Source organism: Xiphophorus hellerii, chromosome 5 (genome assembly GCF_003331165.1).
Source record: "Xiphophorus hellerii strain 12219 chromosome 5, Xiphophorus_hellerii-4.1, whole genome shotgun sequence".
Lineage (NCBI taxonomy): Eukaryota > Metazoa > Chordata > Actinopteri > Cyprinodontiformes > Poeciliidae > Xiphophorus > Xiphophorus hellerii.
Window position 1 is genome coordinate 2,987,959 of NC_045676.1, and position 16,626 is coordinate 3,004,584.

A 16,626-nucleotide genomic window follows, 5' to 3' on the forward strand; every position below is an offset into this window, starting at 1 on the left:
ACGCTCCTCCACTTACCCAAGCAGCATGCCAGTGTATTTAGTTGTCATAATGAGCTGTCATGGCTGATGCAGCGCATTGGGACGCCGCGTCTGCCAGCTCTACTCGTGTGTGTGTGTGTGTGTGAAGGGGTGTGTGTGTGTGTTTGTTGTTCTCTGTGTTATTTCTGTGTTAAGTTTTTGCATCTTCTTTTAGGGTGATCCATGCTGAGCGAGACGTGGCCATGAAAAGGCAGCTGGTGGAGGACCTGAAGACCAGATTAAAGGTCCTGCAGGACATGGAGAGAAGTTATCGGGCTCAGGTGGAAGACCTGGACAAGAAGGTGGGCAAACATCTCTGTCTCATCACGGTTGAACTCTTTTCACGAAACACTTTAAAAACTATCTGATTTCATATTTAGGGCCACTATAACAGTGAATGCAGGCCTGGTGTGAATGCATCCTTAGTGTCACAGAGCCAAAGTAACAACCAGGACTCTTTTTTTTCTTTTGTTTGTTTTTCAATTAACTTTATTCTTAGTGTCTTTAATGGATACCCTGGACCTGTTGCCATGGCAAAACACACACACACACCCCAACAACCATCATTAGATGTCATTACATCTGTTGCTTTTACTACAAATAATAAAAAAGACTGAAAGCTGTTGCACTGAGTCAACAGTTTGTAGACGAACCTTTCAGTAGAAAAACGGCTGCAGGGTTTTTGTTTTCTCTGCCAGCTGTGCAGCTCTTTGGACTGAAATGTTTGCTGATTCTCCATCACACTGGATAGAGAAAGTCTGAAAACAGCAGTTCCCAAGTCTTGCTTCAACTTCTTCCTTGGATCTAAATCTAGATGTTGTTTGAGATTTTGAAACGCATAGATGTGTTTTGATTCTAAGCAGTGGTTCTCAAAATCTGGCATCCGCTCTACTGTTGGTGTTCAGGCTGCTTTTGTGAAACCTGTTTATGTGCAACAGGCAAAAACACGAGTGAACGAGAAGAAACTTGAATGTTTGAGTAAAACTGGAACCAATGGATTAGATGTTGGTTTTTATTTATTTTACTTTTATGACATTACACCACAAACTGAAAAAGAAACGTTCTGTTTTAAAATGGCTGTCAAGATGATGGGAGCTGAAAAACTTGGCATTTACTAAAGTGGTACATGTAGGAGTGGACAATATGGACTTTTTGTATTAATATTCTGATAACAATAAAGATTATGATCCTAAAGATTATGATCCTATTTATTACTTCGTGTGGCACAGCATTCACAATGCCACAAACACAAATAGTATTCAATCCCATTTCAAATGAGATTTTTCAGGATGTCACAAACTTTAAAATGTTTTGATTTACATCATTGACCTGCACACAGTAAATGCACTTAATCATGTTTTTGAATTTACTCATATTTATTGATTCTGTCATGGAACAAATAGTGGAGAAAGTAACAAAAATCATACAGATAAATATTTATTTATCATCAATAACTGAATAACTGATATCTGCAGGCAATTGGCTGCAGTGGTTTTTATTTAGGGGTATTAAAGTAAAGAGGGTTGAGTTCCAATGTGTCTCACACTTCACATTTAAACTTTGCAACAACAAAAAAAAATCCAATTAAGATAACAAAAACGTAAACTTTGGAGGGTGTGAATACTTCTGCAGGAAACAGTGTCCTGTGTAAAATTAAATTGTGTACATTTAACTGTTCCCTCTGTCCGTCCAGGTAAAAACGCTGTCGGAGGAGGCCTCCAACAGGAAGGCACTGATTGAATCCCTGAAGAGGAGGTTAAATGTTGCAACAACAGAGAAAGGCCAGCATGAGGCATCCTGTGCAAAACTGAAAGAGGACATGGAGAAAAAGGTTAGAAACCACCATAACAGATGCTTGTTGCTCATCAGAGTGGAAGGCAGTTTGAAGTATATTAGCTGCTATTTTGTGTTGCGGGCGGAAAACAAGCAAATTCTGTTTATTATCTGGATGTTATTGTCCTTACTCTACTGAATAGAAGTTTACATGCACTGAAAAATAAGACTCACCGTCGGAGGTTAAATCAGACCAAACTTCTCTTAGTCAGAATTACCTAAATTATTTCTATTTGCTAAATGCTGCAAAACTTATACATGGAATGACTACTACAGGGGTCTCAAACTCGCGGCCCGCGGGCCAACTGCAGCCCTCGGGACGATAGTTTGTGGCCCCTGCCTTAATATGAAAGTTTAATGTTAGTGCGGCCCGCGAGTTTGATATAATTGGCACTTTTCAGTGTTGTGTGCGGAGCTGAACGAACTTACCAATCACGGTGGAGTATATTGCTCTCGGGGGCGGGACATCGGCCGGGCCTATTTGCATTTTCTATTTGTCATTATTTGCATGCTGTTCATGCGCAATTTCCGCGGCCGCTCCCGCTTCACGTGCTTCAGCATCCAGTCTAGACCCGGAAGTTGCTGATCAGTGTAACGTAATTAAGGTTAGGCGCTGTAACACTTGGGTTGTGTTTAAGGGAGGAGAGGAGGCGGCAGATTCGTCAGGACCGTCAAAAACTCACAACCACACTGGTACTGGGAATTCCACAGTGTTGTCCTTTAATAAATACGCTCTTCACCAACCTTACAAAGCCGGTTGAACGGCTGCTATATTATCAGACATGAAAATTGAGCAGCGTCCAAACAACCCGTAACATTACTAAAAAGTTAGGGAGCTAACATGTCCGTCTAGCACGTTTCTCCCACGCTCTCTACAGAGAAGCCGTGGCGCATACTTCTGACATCATTAGCAATACTAGAGTATCTTAAAGAGACACTACACAATTACGGCTGTTACAGCGCCTGACTACGGCCAAATATGGTAATAGGCAATCAGAAAGGTTCGGCTGAGGAGACCGTGTGTGTGAATGCGGCCCGGCCTCACCCAGACTCTACCTCCAGCGGCCCCGGGTAAATTGAGTTTGAGACCCCTGGACTGCTATATCTTTAAAAATGAGGGAAAGCCCATATCAAATCAATCAATAAAATTTTATTTGTATAGCACATTTTAGCAGCAAGACATTTTAAAGTGCTTTACATCTTAACAATCACAAAAACACAAAGTCATGCAACATAGAGTCATCAAAACATTACATTAAGTTGAGTGCCATCGTTAAATTCATAATTGATTACATTTAAAATACAACTCTAAACAGGTGGGTTTTCAGTCGAAATTTAAAGGAAGTCAGTGTTTCAGCAGTTGTACAGTTTTCTGGAAGTTTGTTCCAGATTTCTGGTGCATAGAAGCTGAATTCTGTTTCTCCTCTTTTGGTTCTGGTTCTGGGGATGCAGAGCAGAACCAGAACCAGAAGACCTGAGAGGTCTGGAGGGTTGATACAACAACAGCAGATCTTTAATGTATTGTGGTGCTAAGCCGTTCAGTGATTTGTAAACTAACAATAGTATTTTAAAGTCTATTCTTTGAGCTACAGAGAGCCAGTGTAGGGACTTTAAAACTGGTGTTATGTGCTCTATCTTCCTGGTTTCAGTGAGAACGCGAGCAGCAGCATTCTGGATCAGCTGCAGCTGAAGGATTGATTTGTTGGGCAGACCTGTGAAGACGCTGTTGCAATAATCAATGTGACTAGAGATAAACGCATGGATGAGTTTCTCTAGATCTCGCTGAGACATTAGTCCTCTAATCCTGTAAATGTTCTTCAGGTGATAGAAGGCCGACTTTGTGACTGTCTTTATGTGGCTCTGGAGGTTCAGGTCAGAGTCCATCACTACTCCATGATGATATCATGCGTTTGGAAACTTCTTAAAGGTTAATAATCCTTTGGGTAAGTTGTGGGTAAATCTGAAAAGGTGTGTGAGAGCGATGCAGCCTACAAGCCTGATCCAGTTCAGGTGGACCGGACCAGAACTCCATCAAACTATTGAAAAGTTTGATTAAGGAAACCCAAAGGGACCCCAGTCATGCAGTTTAAAATATACTTATCCCTGATACTGAACAAATATACGTATGTGAACTTCTAAATCTGAAGAAAGTCACAAAAGAAAATCTCAAAAAAAATTTCTCTATAAGTTTTTGGGCAGTTAGCAAATCGAAATAATTTAGGTAATTCTGAATAACTGAAAACAAGAGACGTTTGATCTGATTTAACTACAGACAATGAGACAAAAATGTGTCTTTTTATTCAGTGTATATAGACATCTGGTTTTATCTGTATATCTGATGCTTTCTACTGACTCTTTCACATTTAATTCAGTTGTTCTGTTGCAGCTCGGTATAGAAATAGACACAAATTTAAAGCACAACATTGTTTTGTTTGGTTAGTCTTCACATGGAGATTTTCTGCTGATATTTGAAGCTTTTATCACCAACATGATCAGGATATTTTTGTTTCCTGTGGATTATTTTTTTTGTATTCTGTGGATTATTTTGCTTCTTTCAGGAGCAGCGGATCCAGGCCCTGCAGGTCCGTGTTGGCGCCGGTGAGCAGGCCTTGACCGTCCTGGAGCAGACCGCCACCGAGCAAATGGAGGGGTTGACCCAGCACAGCTCCCAGGCCCTGGACCGGCTTCAGAGACAGCTGGGCCAGGCGGGCTCGCAGGTGGAGCAGCTTCACTGCTTCATCAAGGTACAGCAGAGAGCCGCTTGTCTGCTTCAGAAAGTTTTAGAAGTGATTAGACAAAGGTTGAATTTGTTTGACACAACAAAGTAACACTGAGGAGCAGTGCTAACTGAGACCTGATGGTTCATTGGCCGCAGCAAAGAAAAAACATTCATCTAAACATCCTCAGATACTGGACTAAAAACGTAGACAAAGTCCAAAGAAAAAATACTCAGACCTTCATAAAGCCTGGAGATTGATTGATCCAGACACAAATAATCAAAGGTCGGACTCTAGATTTTTGCACAGTTGTGTGATCTCAGCAGAAAGAAGCAGTAATGATACGTCTCCCCCTGCTGTACAGAGTTATTTGGATCTCCACTGGGAAGCTTTGAGATCTAATTTTAAAGCTGTGTTACTGTATTTAGCTGGTGGACAGTTTGAATTTTAACACCTACATGACATTAGCTATCTCCATTTAAAACCAGATATTTACATACACTGAATGAAAAGACGCAGCAGTTTTTTTCTCACTGTTTAACATTAAATCAAATTAAACGTTTCGTGTTTTAGGTCAATTTGGGTTACCAGAAACATTTTTGTTTGCTAAAAGCCAAAATAATGGGAGAGAGCATTTCTTTTAGAGAGTCTCGTATTACGTCCTTTAGAGTCAGTGTGTTTTGATGCAAAGTGTGTATATCAGAAGCAAAATACCTCGCAAAAATGGCAGCCGAGACTGGTAAGAGTGTCATGATCCACAATGAGCCATGTTCTGACATGAGCTGAAAGGCCGCTCACAGAGGAAGAAGCCAATATTACAGATAACATATTACAGAAAACATGCAGACCTGAGAACACTTTCCAAACTGTGAGGTATGGTAGAGGTAACGTCATGCTGTGGGAGTGACTGGTACACTTTACAACATCACGAGGAAAGAACATTGTCTAGAAATGGTAAAGCAACATCTTACTGTGGGAATTTACAGAAGAATATCAGAAAATGTTAATTCTACCAAACCCTGAGAGACTGTGTGTAACACTCAACTTCCTTATTGTTCTAGAAAATAGAAAGAAATATTATTAATAAGTCCACCTGATCAAAAACAGGAAATGTTTAGAGAAGTGTTGGACAGTGAGATATAAGGTTGTGTCTTTCTGCAGCGAGTATCTGGTTGAAACAGACCACCATGGAGAAAATCTGAGCATCTGGAGCAGCCGCCCTTCTCCTTCTCTGGGCCTAATTCATCACCCGCTGTTGTGTTTGTGTCAATCTGCCTGAAAGTGATAAAGACTGTCCATCACCTGAGTTCAGCTCACACCTGTCTATCGAAAGAGAAATAGCTGACAGATAGATAACAACGGTGGAAGTTTTCTGCTCACAAATACACCAGGTGGCAGACAGATTATGGACAGAATGCACTGTTAACTTCCTGCAGGGAACTACTGCCTTTTATCCAAATAATCTAATATTCTCTTCAATATGGAGCAAATATGATGCAAAGATGTCAAACATCGTAGTTAAGCCCAAAAGTATTCATAAGCCTGGAGGATTTAGGTTTCAAGTAGTCTTTAAATTTTACCAACATGTTTGTTGTTGAATCTGTGGTGGAAGGAAAAGATTAGGGTGATGGCAAGGAGACCATCCATTGTCATAGACTTGGAGCTCATCACCAAAGATAAACCATCAAAATACATCAAAAAATGTACATTTGATATTCAATTTTCTAACAAGACAAGAAAATAAAAGCATATTAAATTATTCCTTAAGAGATTTATATTTATTGTGTTTTGCTATCCAATTTCCAATGATGATGATCTTAAATCTAAACCTGCCAGGGGTGTGAATAGTTTTATATAGTAAAATAGTTTTTTGTTTATGTACAATAATCATTAATCAATAAGCACCAGAGGTGTCCAAAGTGCGGCCCGGGGGCCATTTGCGGTTCCTCGACCAACTTTAGAATTGAGCAAATCTGGCCAACATAGTTGGTTGATACAGATGGACACTTTTCCATCTTTTACAGATAAATAATATCTTCTTAAAATAATATTACATGCAGAAAATAGATTCCTTTTTACTAACAAAGTTTTTGCATTTGTTGTAATTTTAGAATAACTAGAGCCAGAATTATTGACCTGCTTTTAATGAAAAGCAAATCCTGCAACTCAGAAAACAATCAAACTCTGGATCTGCCTTAAACTGGATGCTGTTTATGTTTTCTATCTACGATAATCTACTGATCCGTTTTCTGCAAAAGTCTGACTATTTTGATTTCAGAGTAAATAAAAATTATTAAAAAAAAGGCCCAAAAAGTTTATTTTAGAAATGTTGGCCCCCTGTGTTTTCATCATAACGATTTTATCCCAAAAAGTTTGGACACCACGGATCCACATGGAGCCTGGAAAAGACGCGCTACTGTACAGAAATGCGTGTCATGCTCGTCTCTTCCGTTCCCATAACCCCGAGCTGCCGAGGCCGTCGTCTTGTTGTTGAGGATTCACATCATTGTTTGTCTCCCCCCGGCTCTTGTGATCCCCTATAAGAACAGCGAGCCCTTTGATTGGACTGCTTGACGTCCGGAGGAGATTTACTCTTGTCATGTATTGATCAGGACCGGAGGGCTGCGTGTGTGTTTGTGTGCAGAGATCTCAGTGTCTTTATGAGCTTATTTTTTTGTTCTCTCTTTCTGTGTGTGCGGGTGCGCGTGTGGGGGGGTGTGCGGGCGTGTGTGTGTGTGAGTGTGTTTTTCTATTGTGTGCCAGCAAACCCTTTTGGCCCCTGCACACGCCCCAGGCTGTAAGCACCGCTCTTGAACTGCTAAACAGTGGCCCTGAGTATTGCGACCAATCCACAGTACACAGATACACATGCTGAGATTATTCTCCTCCAAAGAAAGCTTCGACTTTTTATCCTTGCTGAAAAACACACTATTATGGTCAGTTTCTGCACCGCGCTGTGTTTTCTGCTGAAACACTGATCTATTATGTATCAAAATGATTAGCAGCCAATTAAATTTGATCTTCTGGAGGCTTCTGTAGAGCAGATCAAGTTACATTTGTTGGATATTTAGGCATTACTTTTTGAATAGGACGTTGCATAATTAATGAGTTGTGCTTGTTGTGTTTATGAATTCAATGTAGCACTGTTTAAGGGAAACAAACAGTGATTCACCAGTTAAACTAACTGGTTTTCTGCTCAGTCAGCTTCAAGAGTAACTGGCCAGTCAGACTCTCCCAGTTAAACTAAAATATCCATTCAGCTCATTTTGATATCAGTCGTTTGTTTATTTACTGTCAGTCAGAGGAAACAAGGATCCGTCCGTCCGTCTATTCATCCATCCATCCATCCATCTCTTCTTCCTTTCTTTCCTGCCAGGTTTTCGTCTAAACTATGCAGAAACATCTTGGCATAAATCCGTGATAAACTTTTATATTAATAAAACTTGTCAAATAAAACTGCATGAACAGTGAATGTTTGAGAAGCAATTGTTCTGTAGAGAATATCCACTGTTCCCAAAGACGGAAACTTAAAAAAGACATTATGCGTTATGCTTCTGGGCTTTTAACCTCTCTGTCATGAAACACACTGAATTAGGAAACTTTTACAGCCTGCTGGAAAAGTTCAAGTCAAGGTAGGCAGTTACAGTCTTTCAAACACAGAATGTGCTCTTACTGCTTCCAGTCATATTCGCTGTGCAAAGCTGTAATCTGTGTTTCCTGTAACATACAGCTCTTATGTTTTCTGTTGACCAAAACTAAAATGTTTTAGAGCTGCATTCTGTCATCATTCTTTATTTTTCCAATCTGTCCAGTAACCTTAAGAGTATGTGTTATTATTTGTGATGCAGAAGGTTTATGTTTTGTCCAAAATGTGCAGACACTTTTAATTTGGCCAAAGATTTAGAGGAAATGCTTCAATAGATATTAGGCTGCACTAGCTAAAGTAATAGCATCTAGAGGCCTCAAAAGACTGAAGATGGCTTTCAGATCCCCAGTATGAACTAATGCTGCGTTCCAGTTGAACTTTGAATTGGGAAATTCAGACTTCCCAGCCAGAAAAGTCAACTGGAACACTACTGAAGCAGGACCAACTCCGACTGAACCCAGTTACGAGTTCGACTTCTGGATTCAATATGGCTGCTCTTCACATGAACGGTAGTAAGCTGTGGTAGAAAGATGATTATTTTACAAGACACGCATGAAAGAATGCATCTAAAATCAATGTCCCATGTAGCGCCTGCAAATCTAAACTGAAGATATTAAAAACAGGTGCTTGCTGATGGAAATGAAAACTTAAAATGATCATAAGGGCTACAGCGAATAATGTCTAAGGATGTCGCCATATTGAAATTCCAAGAACGCTATTAACTCTGGTCCGCAAACAAATCTAGATATCGTTTTGTTTGAAGTGAACTCTGGTGCGATTCAAATGCATATGTGAACGCCAAGACAACCAGAGACCGCTCCAAAAGCAGGAAGTGGACTACAGCGCAGGGCATTCTGGGTAAATGCAACCAAAAGAAAAGTGAAAGTCTTGCTCGAAGGGTTTGTTTAACAGTTCGGGTTGAAAGTGAACCGCAGCAGCTGAAAATGTAACAAATGTTGCAATTTTGATTTCCAGTCAAATTGAGTCTACTGGACAGTCCGGTGTAAAAAAAACAGGTATTTTTTTACTTGGTGTAAAATTATATGAAGTTAAATCTGACTGCTAGTCAAATTGAAGCAATTGTAGCGTATTGGGCATGCTCAGTTGATTCACACATTTTGTTTTTTCTACCAAGTTCTTCACCTATAAGTTTATACAAGATTTGTGGTCTGAAATTACACGTAAACTGCCTTTTTCTGTATTTTCTAACAGAGTATGGGAAGATGCTGTTTACTTTGTGTCTCCTGATGCAAACCACATCTGGTACATGTGTGTGAAATTCAAAAGATTTAAGATATGTGCTGCATGTGAGATCAACCTTTTAACTCGGGTCCCTCGGCTGGACTTTGTATCGGCGGCAGCAGCGTAAACCAGCCTCTCTTTTTATATCGTTTCCTGTTGCAGAACAAGTTGTTGCCGGTGCTTTTCTTTCTCTGTGAGTTCTGTTGTTTCCAGCTTTCTCTCACCTGACAATCCACCCAAGGTCAGCTTTTCAGCCGGCTTGCAGGGGAATGATGCAGAAGATTATTGCCTCGATCAATAAGCTCAAAATGAAGCAAAGGGGAGTTTACTTTATTGACTTCCTAGTGTACAGTGGCAGTTTTAACATTTAATTGTCTCTCTGTATTTAGAGCGTACTCCCATTTAGTGCCTGACAGCCGTGCCACCCCAGGCCTTCCTCGTCTCGCTCGCCGCCCACTCGGGCACCATTTGAGACAGCCCCTCTTTAGCTTAATTATTAACACTGTTATGCTGCCCTGTTGTACTGTAAGACGTTTCAGAAAGCAAATAAATAAATGAATGGCTGTATTTTCATAGCGCTCCATTTTTCTCCCTCTCCAAAGCGTGATTCTCTGCCTGTGGAGATTTCGGAGAAACTCAGGGTGTGTTTAATATCAAAGCCGTGTTCCCTCAGCTTTCAATCAACGGGGCAACAAACCCCGAGGTCCACACTCCTACAGGGGAGTGTGAGGCAAAACCGAGGAGAATCTGACTTTGTCAAACTCAATATTCCTCCATAATGTACTAAGCCTCTCTGGTGCAAGCTTGATCAATTTCATTTATTCATCTGCCGGGCAGCGCTATCCCTCTTGTTTTTCTACATCCATTTCATCATCCTCTTCTCCTCCCTCTTTTTTCCTCTTCTTCTCCTCCCTTCTCAGACCCTGGCCAGTGAAATACTTTTAGACGTTCAAGAGGTCAAACAGCAGCTGATGAGCAGGAGGAGGCAGAGGCAGGCCAGCTCTGTGGCGGAGAAGAACAGCCTCTCAGCCAAGTCCATGATCAAAGCCAAGTCCATCGCTGCCTCCATCCTCAATATGTCAGAGAATGATCTGGCAGATATAATGGAAACGGATCAGGTAAGGCCAAAGGACAGCATTTTTATTCTGACTTCAGGAGGATTTATATCTTGTTTAGAAAAACCTACAGAACTCTTCACACATGACAGAGTTTTCCTGCTATAAAATTTTGGAAGTTTTTGATTGGCATTCGCGCCTACAACCTGAAAAAATACCGTACCGTCAACGTCGATGTGAAGGTATGCCGTGACTTCAAGGGTGAAAAGTGAGAAATGTCAACACTTAAAAACAATATGGACTCATTACTCTGAGGATGTTCAGTGAGTTACTTGTCCAGTTATTGTATTGTCCATAAATACGTTAATCACAGGTCTTAAATATTTATTTTTGTCAGTCAGAAGTTTGAGTTGCAGTTGGACACTTCACTGCATTCTGTGACTTTAGCTAACCAGCTGCTAATACACCCTTTTTGCGTCTTTCATGGGTAAGTGGAGATTTATCTTTGCCATTGGCTCACTTCTTTTGCCAACTCATACGATTGTTGTTGCCAAACCCATTCATTTAAAAAAAGCTGGGCACTGTGGGGGTTAAGGCTGTAGAGAGACATATGCACCATGAGAAGCACAAAGCTGCTGCCAAGAGGCCAAAAAGTCTCCAGAAATGTCACAATTTGGATCCCTTGGTGTGGCTAAAGCTGCTGCTTCTCTATCAGTGATCTACGAACGACACAAACTCAGAAGTTTAGTGGATTTAAACACCAATTTGACCTACTAAAAAGTTTATTTCAAAAAGTTGTTACTTTGGAGGGAAATATAATTGAGAATTAAGAGAAAAGAGGTCAGAGCCACAGACACGACTATTATGACAAGTAGAAGAAAATATTCAAATAAATGGTAACTAATGTCTTCAGCTACAGACATTAGTTTAACTAAGTAAGAATGTGACAAGATCTATAATTAATCTCAAAACGAGTATCATTTCTTCTTCCATAACTTAGCATATAGTGGCTGTATATGTACATATGTATTTGAATGTACAGTACAGACCAAAAGTTTGGACACACAGTTGTGTCCAAACTTTTGGTCTGTACTGTATATGCAATATATATTTATTCATTTAGGTTCCTGAAATGAATAAATAAAATGAATTAGCTTTTTATATTTATTTTGTTTAAATAGTGTTTTTTTATTTGATGGAGTGCTTAATAATCATTTATTAATATATATTTTTTATTTTTCAATGAAACAACTTCATGTTTGGTAGAATCCCAATTAAATATGTAACGACTGGACAGACGTGTACAGGAAACACATCGGCAGACATTTTCTCCATCCACCAATCCAAACTATGTTTGCTGATGATGGACGTTAATATACCTGACTCAGCAAACACGGTTCAAACGTTTTCTTCAAAACAGGCGGGTAAACTCAGTGAGACGTCCGGCAAACACTCCAAATTTCAATCTGACTGGAAATTTGAGGTGGAATTTTTGTAAACAAAAAGGTGAGTGACGAGCCTGAATCCTGGATCCCGTCAGCCGCAGTACGAAGACGCTGGAAACGGGTTGATGAAGAATATTGTTTTTTTTATTGTTGAAGTCTTCCTGGGGTTGAAGCTTTCAGAAAAACCAGAGGAGCTGCAACCACATTGATGTTTTTTGTTTCACCATTTCATGTTTTTCTTATTCATTTTTCCAATATGTACTATTAATTCCAACAGTATCTTTTCTTTTTTAAGGATGTTTTGCAAAAGACGAACATTCAAGCTCTTCAAGTGATTTGTCAGTAGTGCCTTTTCAGTAATGTCTGCTTTTGTCTGAGCTTTGTTGATATTGGTGAAATGTGTAAAACGCACCGATGAGGTCACGAGTTCAGGTAACATGGAGAAAGGTCCGGCGCCGTGTTTACAGCTGTTTGATTTCAATCTGGAAACTCATTCCAAGTTTTCACAAAGTGCAGCTCTGTTCCTGGCATCAAAGCCGTCACCGAGCTGAAGCTCCCGTTATTGACTGCTGGACGCTTGCAGAAGTATTTCCAACTGTTTTCCAACTTGGTGAGGCCCTCTCTCCACCATAGATCATTCGCAACAAAGTCATCAATTAACAGCCGTGTTACAATCAGCCTGGATCTCTGGGGACTTCCCCTCATCTATCACTAGATTAGAAGGAGCTCACCAGGCACTTACTCACACTTGAAACCAATTTGAAGCCGTTGCCGAGCGACTCCACCCCTGTATGACAGAGAACAGGTTGAGAGTAAGTTTCTCTCATCACCCCGCTTACAGTTCTGGTCAGAAGTTTACATACGCTCGTCATTAGGGCTGCACGTTGTGTCGCCAATAAATCTGCATATTTATATCATAAGGAACTTTTTGGAGTGGAATAATCTATTCCAAGTGTTATGAACTTGCATTTTTCATGCTGACACTGCAAAAACTCGTAATCGTACCAAGTAATTTTGGTCTAGTTTCTAGTGGAAATATCTCTGTACACTAGAAATGAGAAAAACAAACTTGCAAGTAACTTTTCAGCAGGAAACATGAGCTTGTTATAAGTGAATAATTTCTTAATATTGATGAAGTGTTTGTTCCATTGGCAGATTATTTCACTTATAACAAGAAACTTTTCCCATGTTGTAAGTGAAATAATCTGCCAATAGTCTTAGTACTTTTTGATCAATATTAAGGAATTATTGATTTAAAACAAGCTTATTTTTACTGTTGAAAAGTTCCTTGTAAGTTAGTTTTCTCTTATTTCTAGTGTATTGAGGTAAATGTTCTACAAACTAGACCAAAATTACTTAGCAAGATTTTGTGTTTTGCAGTGAATGTAGTATTTAGCCAGTTAGACTGAGTCTAAAAGCAGATAATAATGATATTTCTCAAAATGCTGCAGGTCACAGAGAAATAGAAGCAGAAATAAAAGAGAGGAGAGAAGAAAATAAACGTATATTGCAACTAATATCATCTTTGCAAGACTACTCATAATCACCATTGCGTGCCTCCAATAGTTTTGTTTTTAAATTTTTCCCTGGACTTTGAAAGTTTTTAGCAAAACCCTCTAATCCTGGATTAATCTACAAAATGTTCTTGAACTAAAAATACTCGCCGCCATGACTGATGTGAAATGCACACCTAGATTTAATAACTTTCCTTTCCATCAGACTCTACAGTGAACTGGCTACATGTTTACATTTGCACTGCTACCAATAATCTGCTACTCAATTTTTATTTGCACTATTTGTTGTATAAAATTTATATTTATTTACTACTTTTATCCTGTTATTGGTACTTATAGATATGTTGCTATATTTATAAGGTTATTTTACATTTCACACTTTTCTTTACCTTTTTAAGTGGGATTTAAAGTAACTTTTTCATTGTACAAAGAAAAGTGTTTCTACTGTGCACATGACAAATAAACGTCTAACTTTTAAGAGTATTAAAAAACATGCAGTGAAGGAGGAATGTCATTGTTTCACTTTGGAGGTTTGTGTTTGTCTTTTTTTTATTTATTATGAATTATTTCATTAATTTGTGAAATTCTGATTTGTGTTGCTTCACATTTTTAAAGGAGAATTTTTATTTCAACTTCCTGGTTAAATAATAATGAAATAATAATTTTTAAAAGTAAGAATTTGGTTCACAGGCCTAAATGAAGGGTTGGTTTTCTCTAAACCACACAGGGTCAAAATTATACAATCTGGCTTAATGTTTGTGTACAGCCCATCTAATATATGTTGTCATATTTTCAAACACATGTTGATGTTTTACTGTTTGCTGGAGTCTGAATTTGGTGAGAATAGATTCACTTTAATCAGAGCTTCCAGAAGAGCTTCTTGTGTAAAATCTGATAACAGATTTTTTATCTTTAAATTATAAGCCTTAATGCTGATCAGAGTTTGTAGCTTAATTGTTTTACTGTATAGAACAAAGGGAACAGTCATGTTCTTTTTATTTTTTTGTGTTAAATCCTCAAGAGAAAGTGATGTTTTTTGTTAATCTTTAGGCATAAGTTAAGTTTTATAAGCCCAACTATTTTTAAATCTATCTTTTTCTCTTTGCTGCAGAGGATTAGTGTTGGTATGTTGGTTCAGTGTAGAAGTGAAAAGTTTGTCATCAGATTATTCCCTGAAGAGTTCAACTCGTCAGCTGATGACACTAAAGCCGCCTCTATAAACCAAAGTATTAATGGGATGTAGCTGCATGCAGAGAACGTGTGTGCTGAAAAATACCCGCTCCTCTCATATTTACCCTCTTGCATCACGCTGCTCTCCTGGTTTTTTTGTTTTGTTTTGTTTTTTTGCCTCTGTCCGTTCCATGGTGTGCAACGCAGCACAGACCTGAGCAGCTCCAGGCTCCCTGGGTAACTTATTGTGGAGTTAATGATCCAGATGTAATAAGGCTCTAATTTGTTTGTTTCTGCACCCTAATGTTAGATGAAGGGTCAGTTATTTGTTATATATCTACCAAGGGTGGACGCGCACTTACTGAGTTTATTTCAGCCACAAACGATCTGCTTTGTCTCAGTTTTTGTTTTTAGTGCAGCACTTTTCTATCAGATCCAAATAAATTTAGTCAAGTAAATTTAAGGTTATGTGTTTTCTTGTTTTGGTTGTTTTGGTATTATCTGAAAAGGTAAACAAGCTGCAACAAAAAGCATCTAAATCTCCCCAGGTTCCAGTATGGTTGTGTGAAAACAACCCTGATCCAAGGACTCTCTGTTCAGTGGCAGATGTCTCGAGCAATAAACATGCAGGTGAAAACGTCTCACTGCCAGGTCCAAAAGGAAAACCCTCAGAGCTTCTGTGTCCAAACCCTGGGAAGTCAGCTGTATTAGTGGAGTTATGCAGCTGTTTGATAAAGTAAATACAGCGGCCATAGATTATACACCGGGAGGAAACTGGTAGAGCTCAATCCGGAGCCAAGGGAAATGTCCCATTAGGCATTTTTGAAAGATTGTAATCATCAAAGTTTTATGGGTTTTTTCTTTTTCTTTCTCCCAATTTGCTACCAAGTTTTAGAAATGCTGGCTTTAGAATAACGCTGCAGACAGACGAAGACGGTCCTAAACCAAGGAGGTGAAATGATGCCGACTGGATATCAGAATCAGAAACACTGTAGTGATCCCCAACGGGAAACTGCTTATTTGTTGACAGTTATTCCCATCAAAAAAAGTTAAAATATTACAAAATATAAGCATAAGTGTTATAAAAATGTAAATAATAGTCAAATTATGAATAGTTTAAATATGACATAATATGTAAATATAATAAAATAAAACGGTATGTCTATGGAAATATGTGTTTTATAAATGAGTAGTTAAAGACACTCAGAGTTGGGCTTTGTATGATTTCCTGTTCCTGACTCTCTAAGGGATTCTCCAGTTAAGCATGTTTTTCTAAATACATTGTAGTTTTCCTATTCCATTAACATAAGTCGTTTGTCATATGTAAAGACTCACAATTCAAAAATTTTAAATTCTATTTCTTATATTTTTTGCCAACAGACTTTGCTATTTTTTTCACTCACACAATCCATGCTGTGGCGATGTCGCGACTGGGTTATAGTGGACTCAATCCTGTGAACAAAACACAAAACCTCGCGGTCATGAGGGCTGACAAGCCCACAAAACAAACTCCCACATTTTCATATGTTGTTATTCGAGCTGTTGAAAAAAACCAACCTGATTGGCTTGTGATCTACTGTTCATTATATCAGCTGGAGCTAACACGAGCAGCAGGAGCTAACAAAATCAAAACAGATTGGAATACAATGAATGGATGTTTAAAGTGGTTGTGAATAATCTTTTAGTGTTTGACACAAACTGTCCTAATATATTTGTGAATGTTTTGATCCTGATGCTAAAAGTAAACCGTTTGAGTTACAAACTGGGGCTCTTTACAGCATATTGTCGGATTGGCGTTTCCAAGCAGCAGCAGCACAAACACCAGCTTTTTTGTCCAACTCTCTCCTCTTCTTCGGTTTGTTCACCATCAGTTTCATTTTTCTTCATCATTTCTGCATTGGTGAAGCTCTCTGATTGAAATTGAAAGGGCCGAACGTTACATGGCGACGTCAGTGTGACTGTTCTTAATTTATATTGCTTAAAACT

General features: G+C 39.0%; 1 protein-coding gene across 2 annotated transcripts in view; it reads left to right on the plus strand.

Annotated features, from left to right (window-relative positions):
- Nucleotides 1-16,626, plus strand: part of cntln (centlein, centrosomal protein) — a 115,824-nt gene that overhangs the window by 78,698 nt on the left and 20,500 nt on the right. For both annotated transcript variants that reach the window (XM_032564116.1, XM_032564115.1), the window contains 4 exons: nt 194-320; nt 1,712-1,849; nt 4,410-4,595; nt 10,377-10,574. In XM_032564116.1, coding sequence (XP_032420007.1) covers nt 194-320; nt 1,712-1,849; nt 4,410-4,595; nt 10,377-10,574 — 649 coding nt within the window. The remainder of the gene's footprint in view (nt 1-193; nt 321-1,711; nt 1,850-4,409; nt 4,596-10,376; nt 10,575-16,626) is intronic.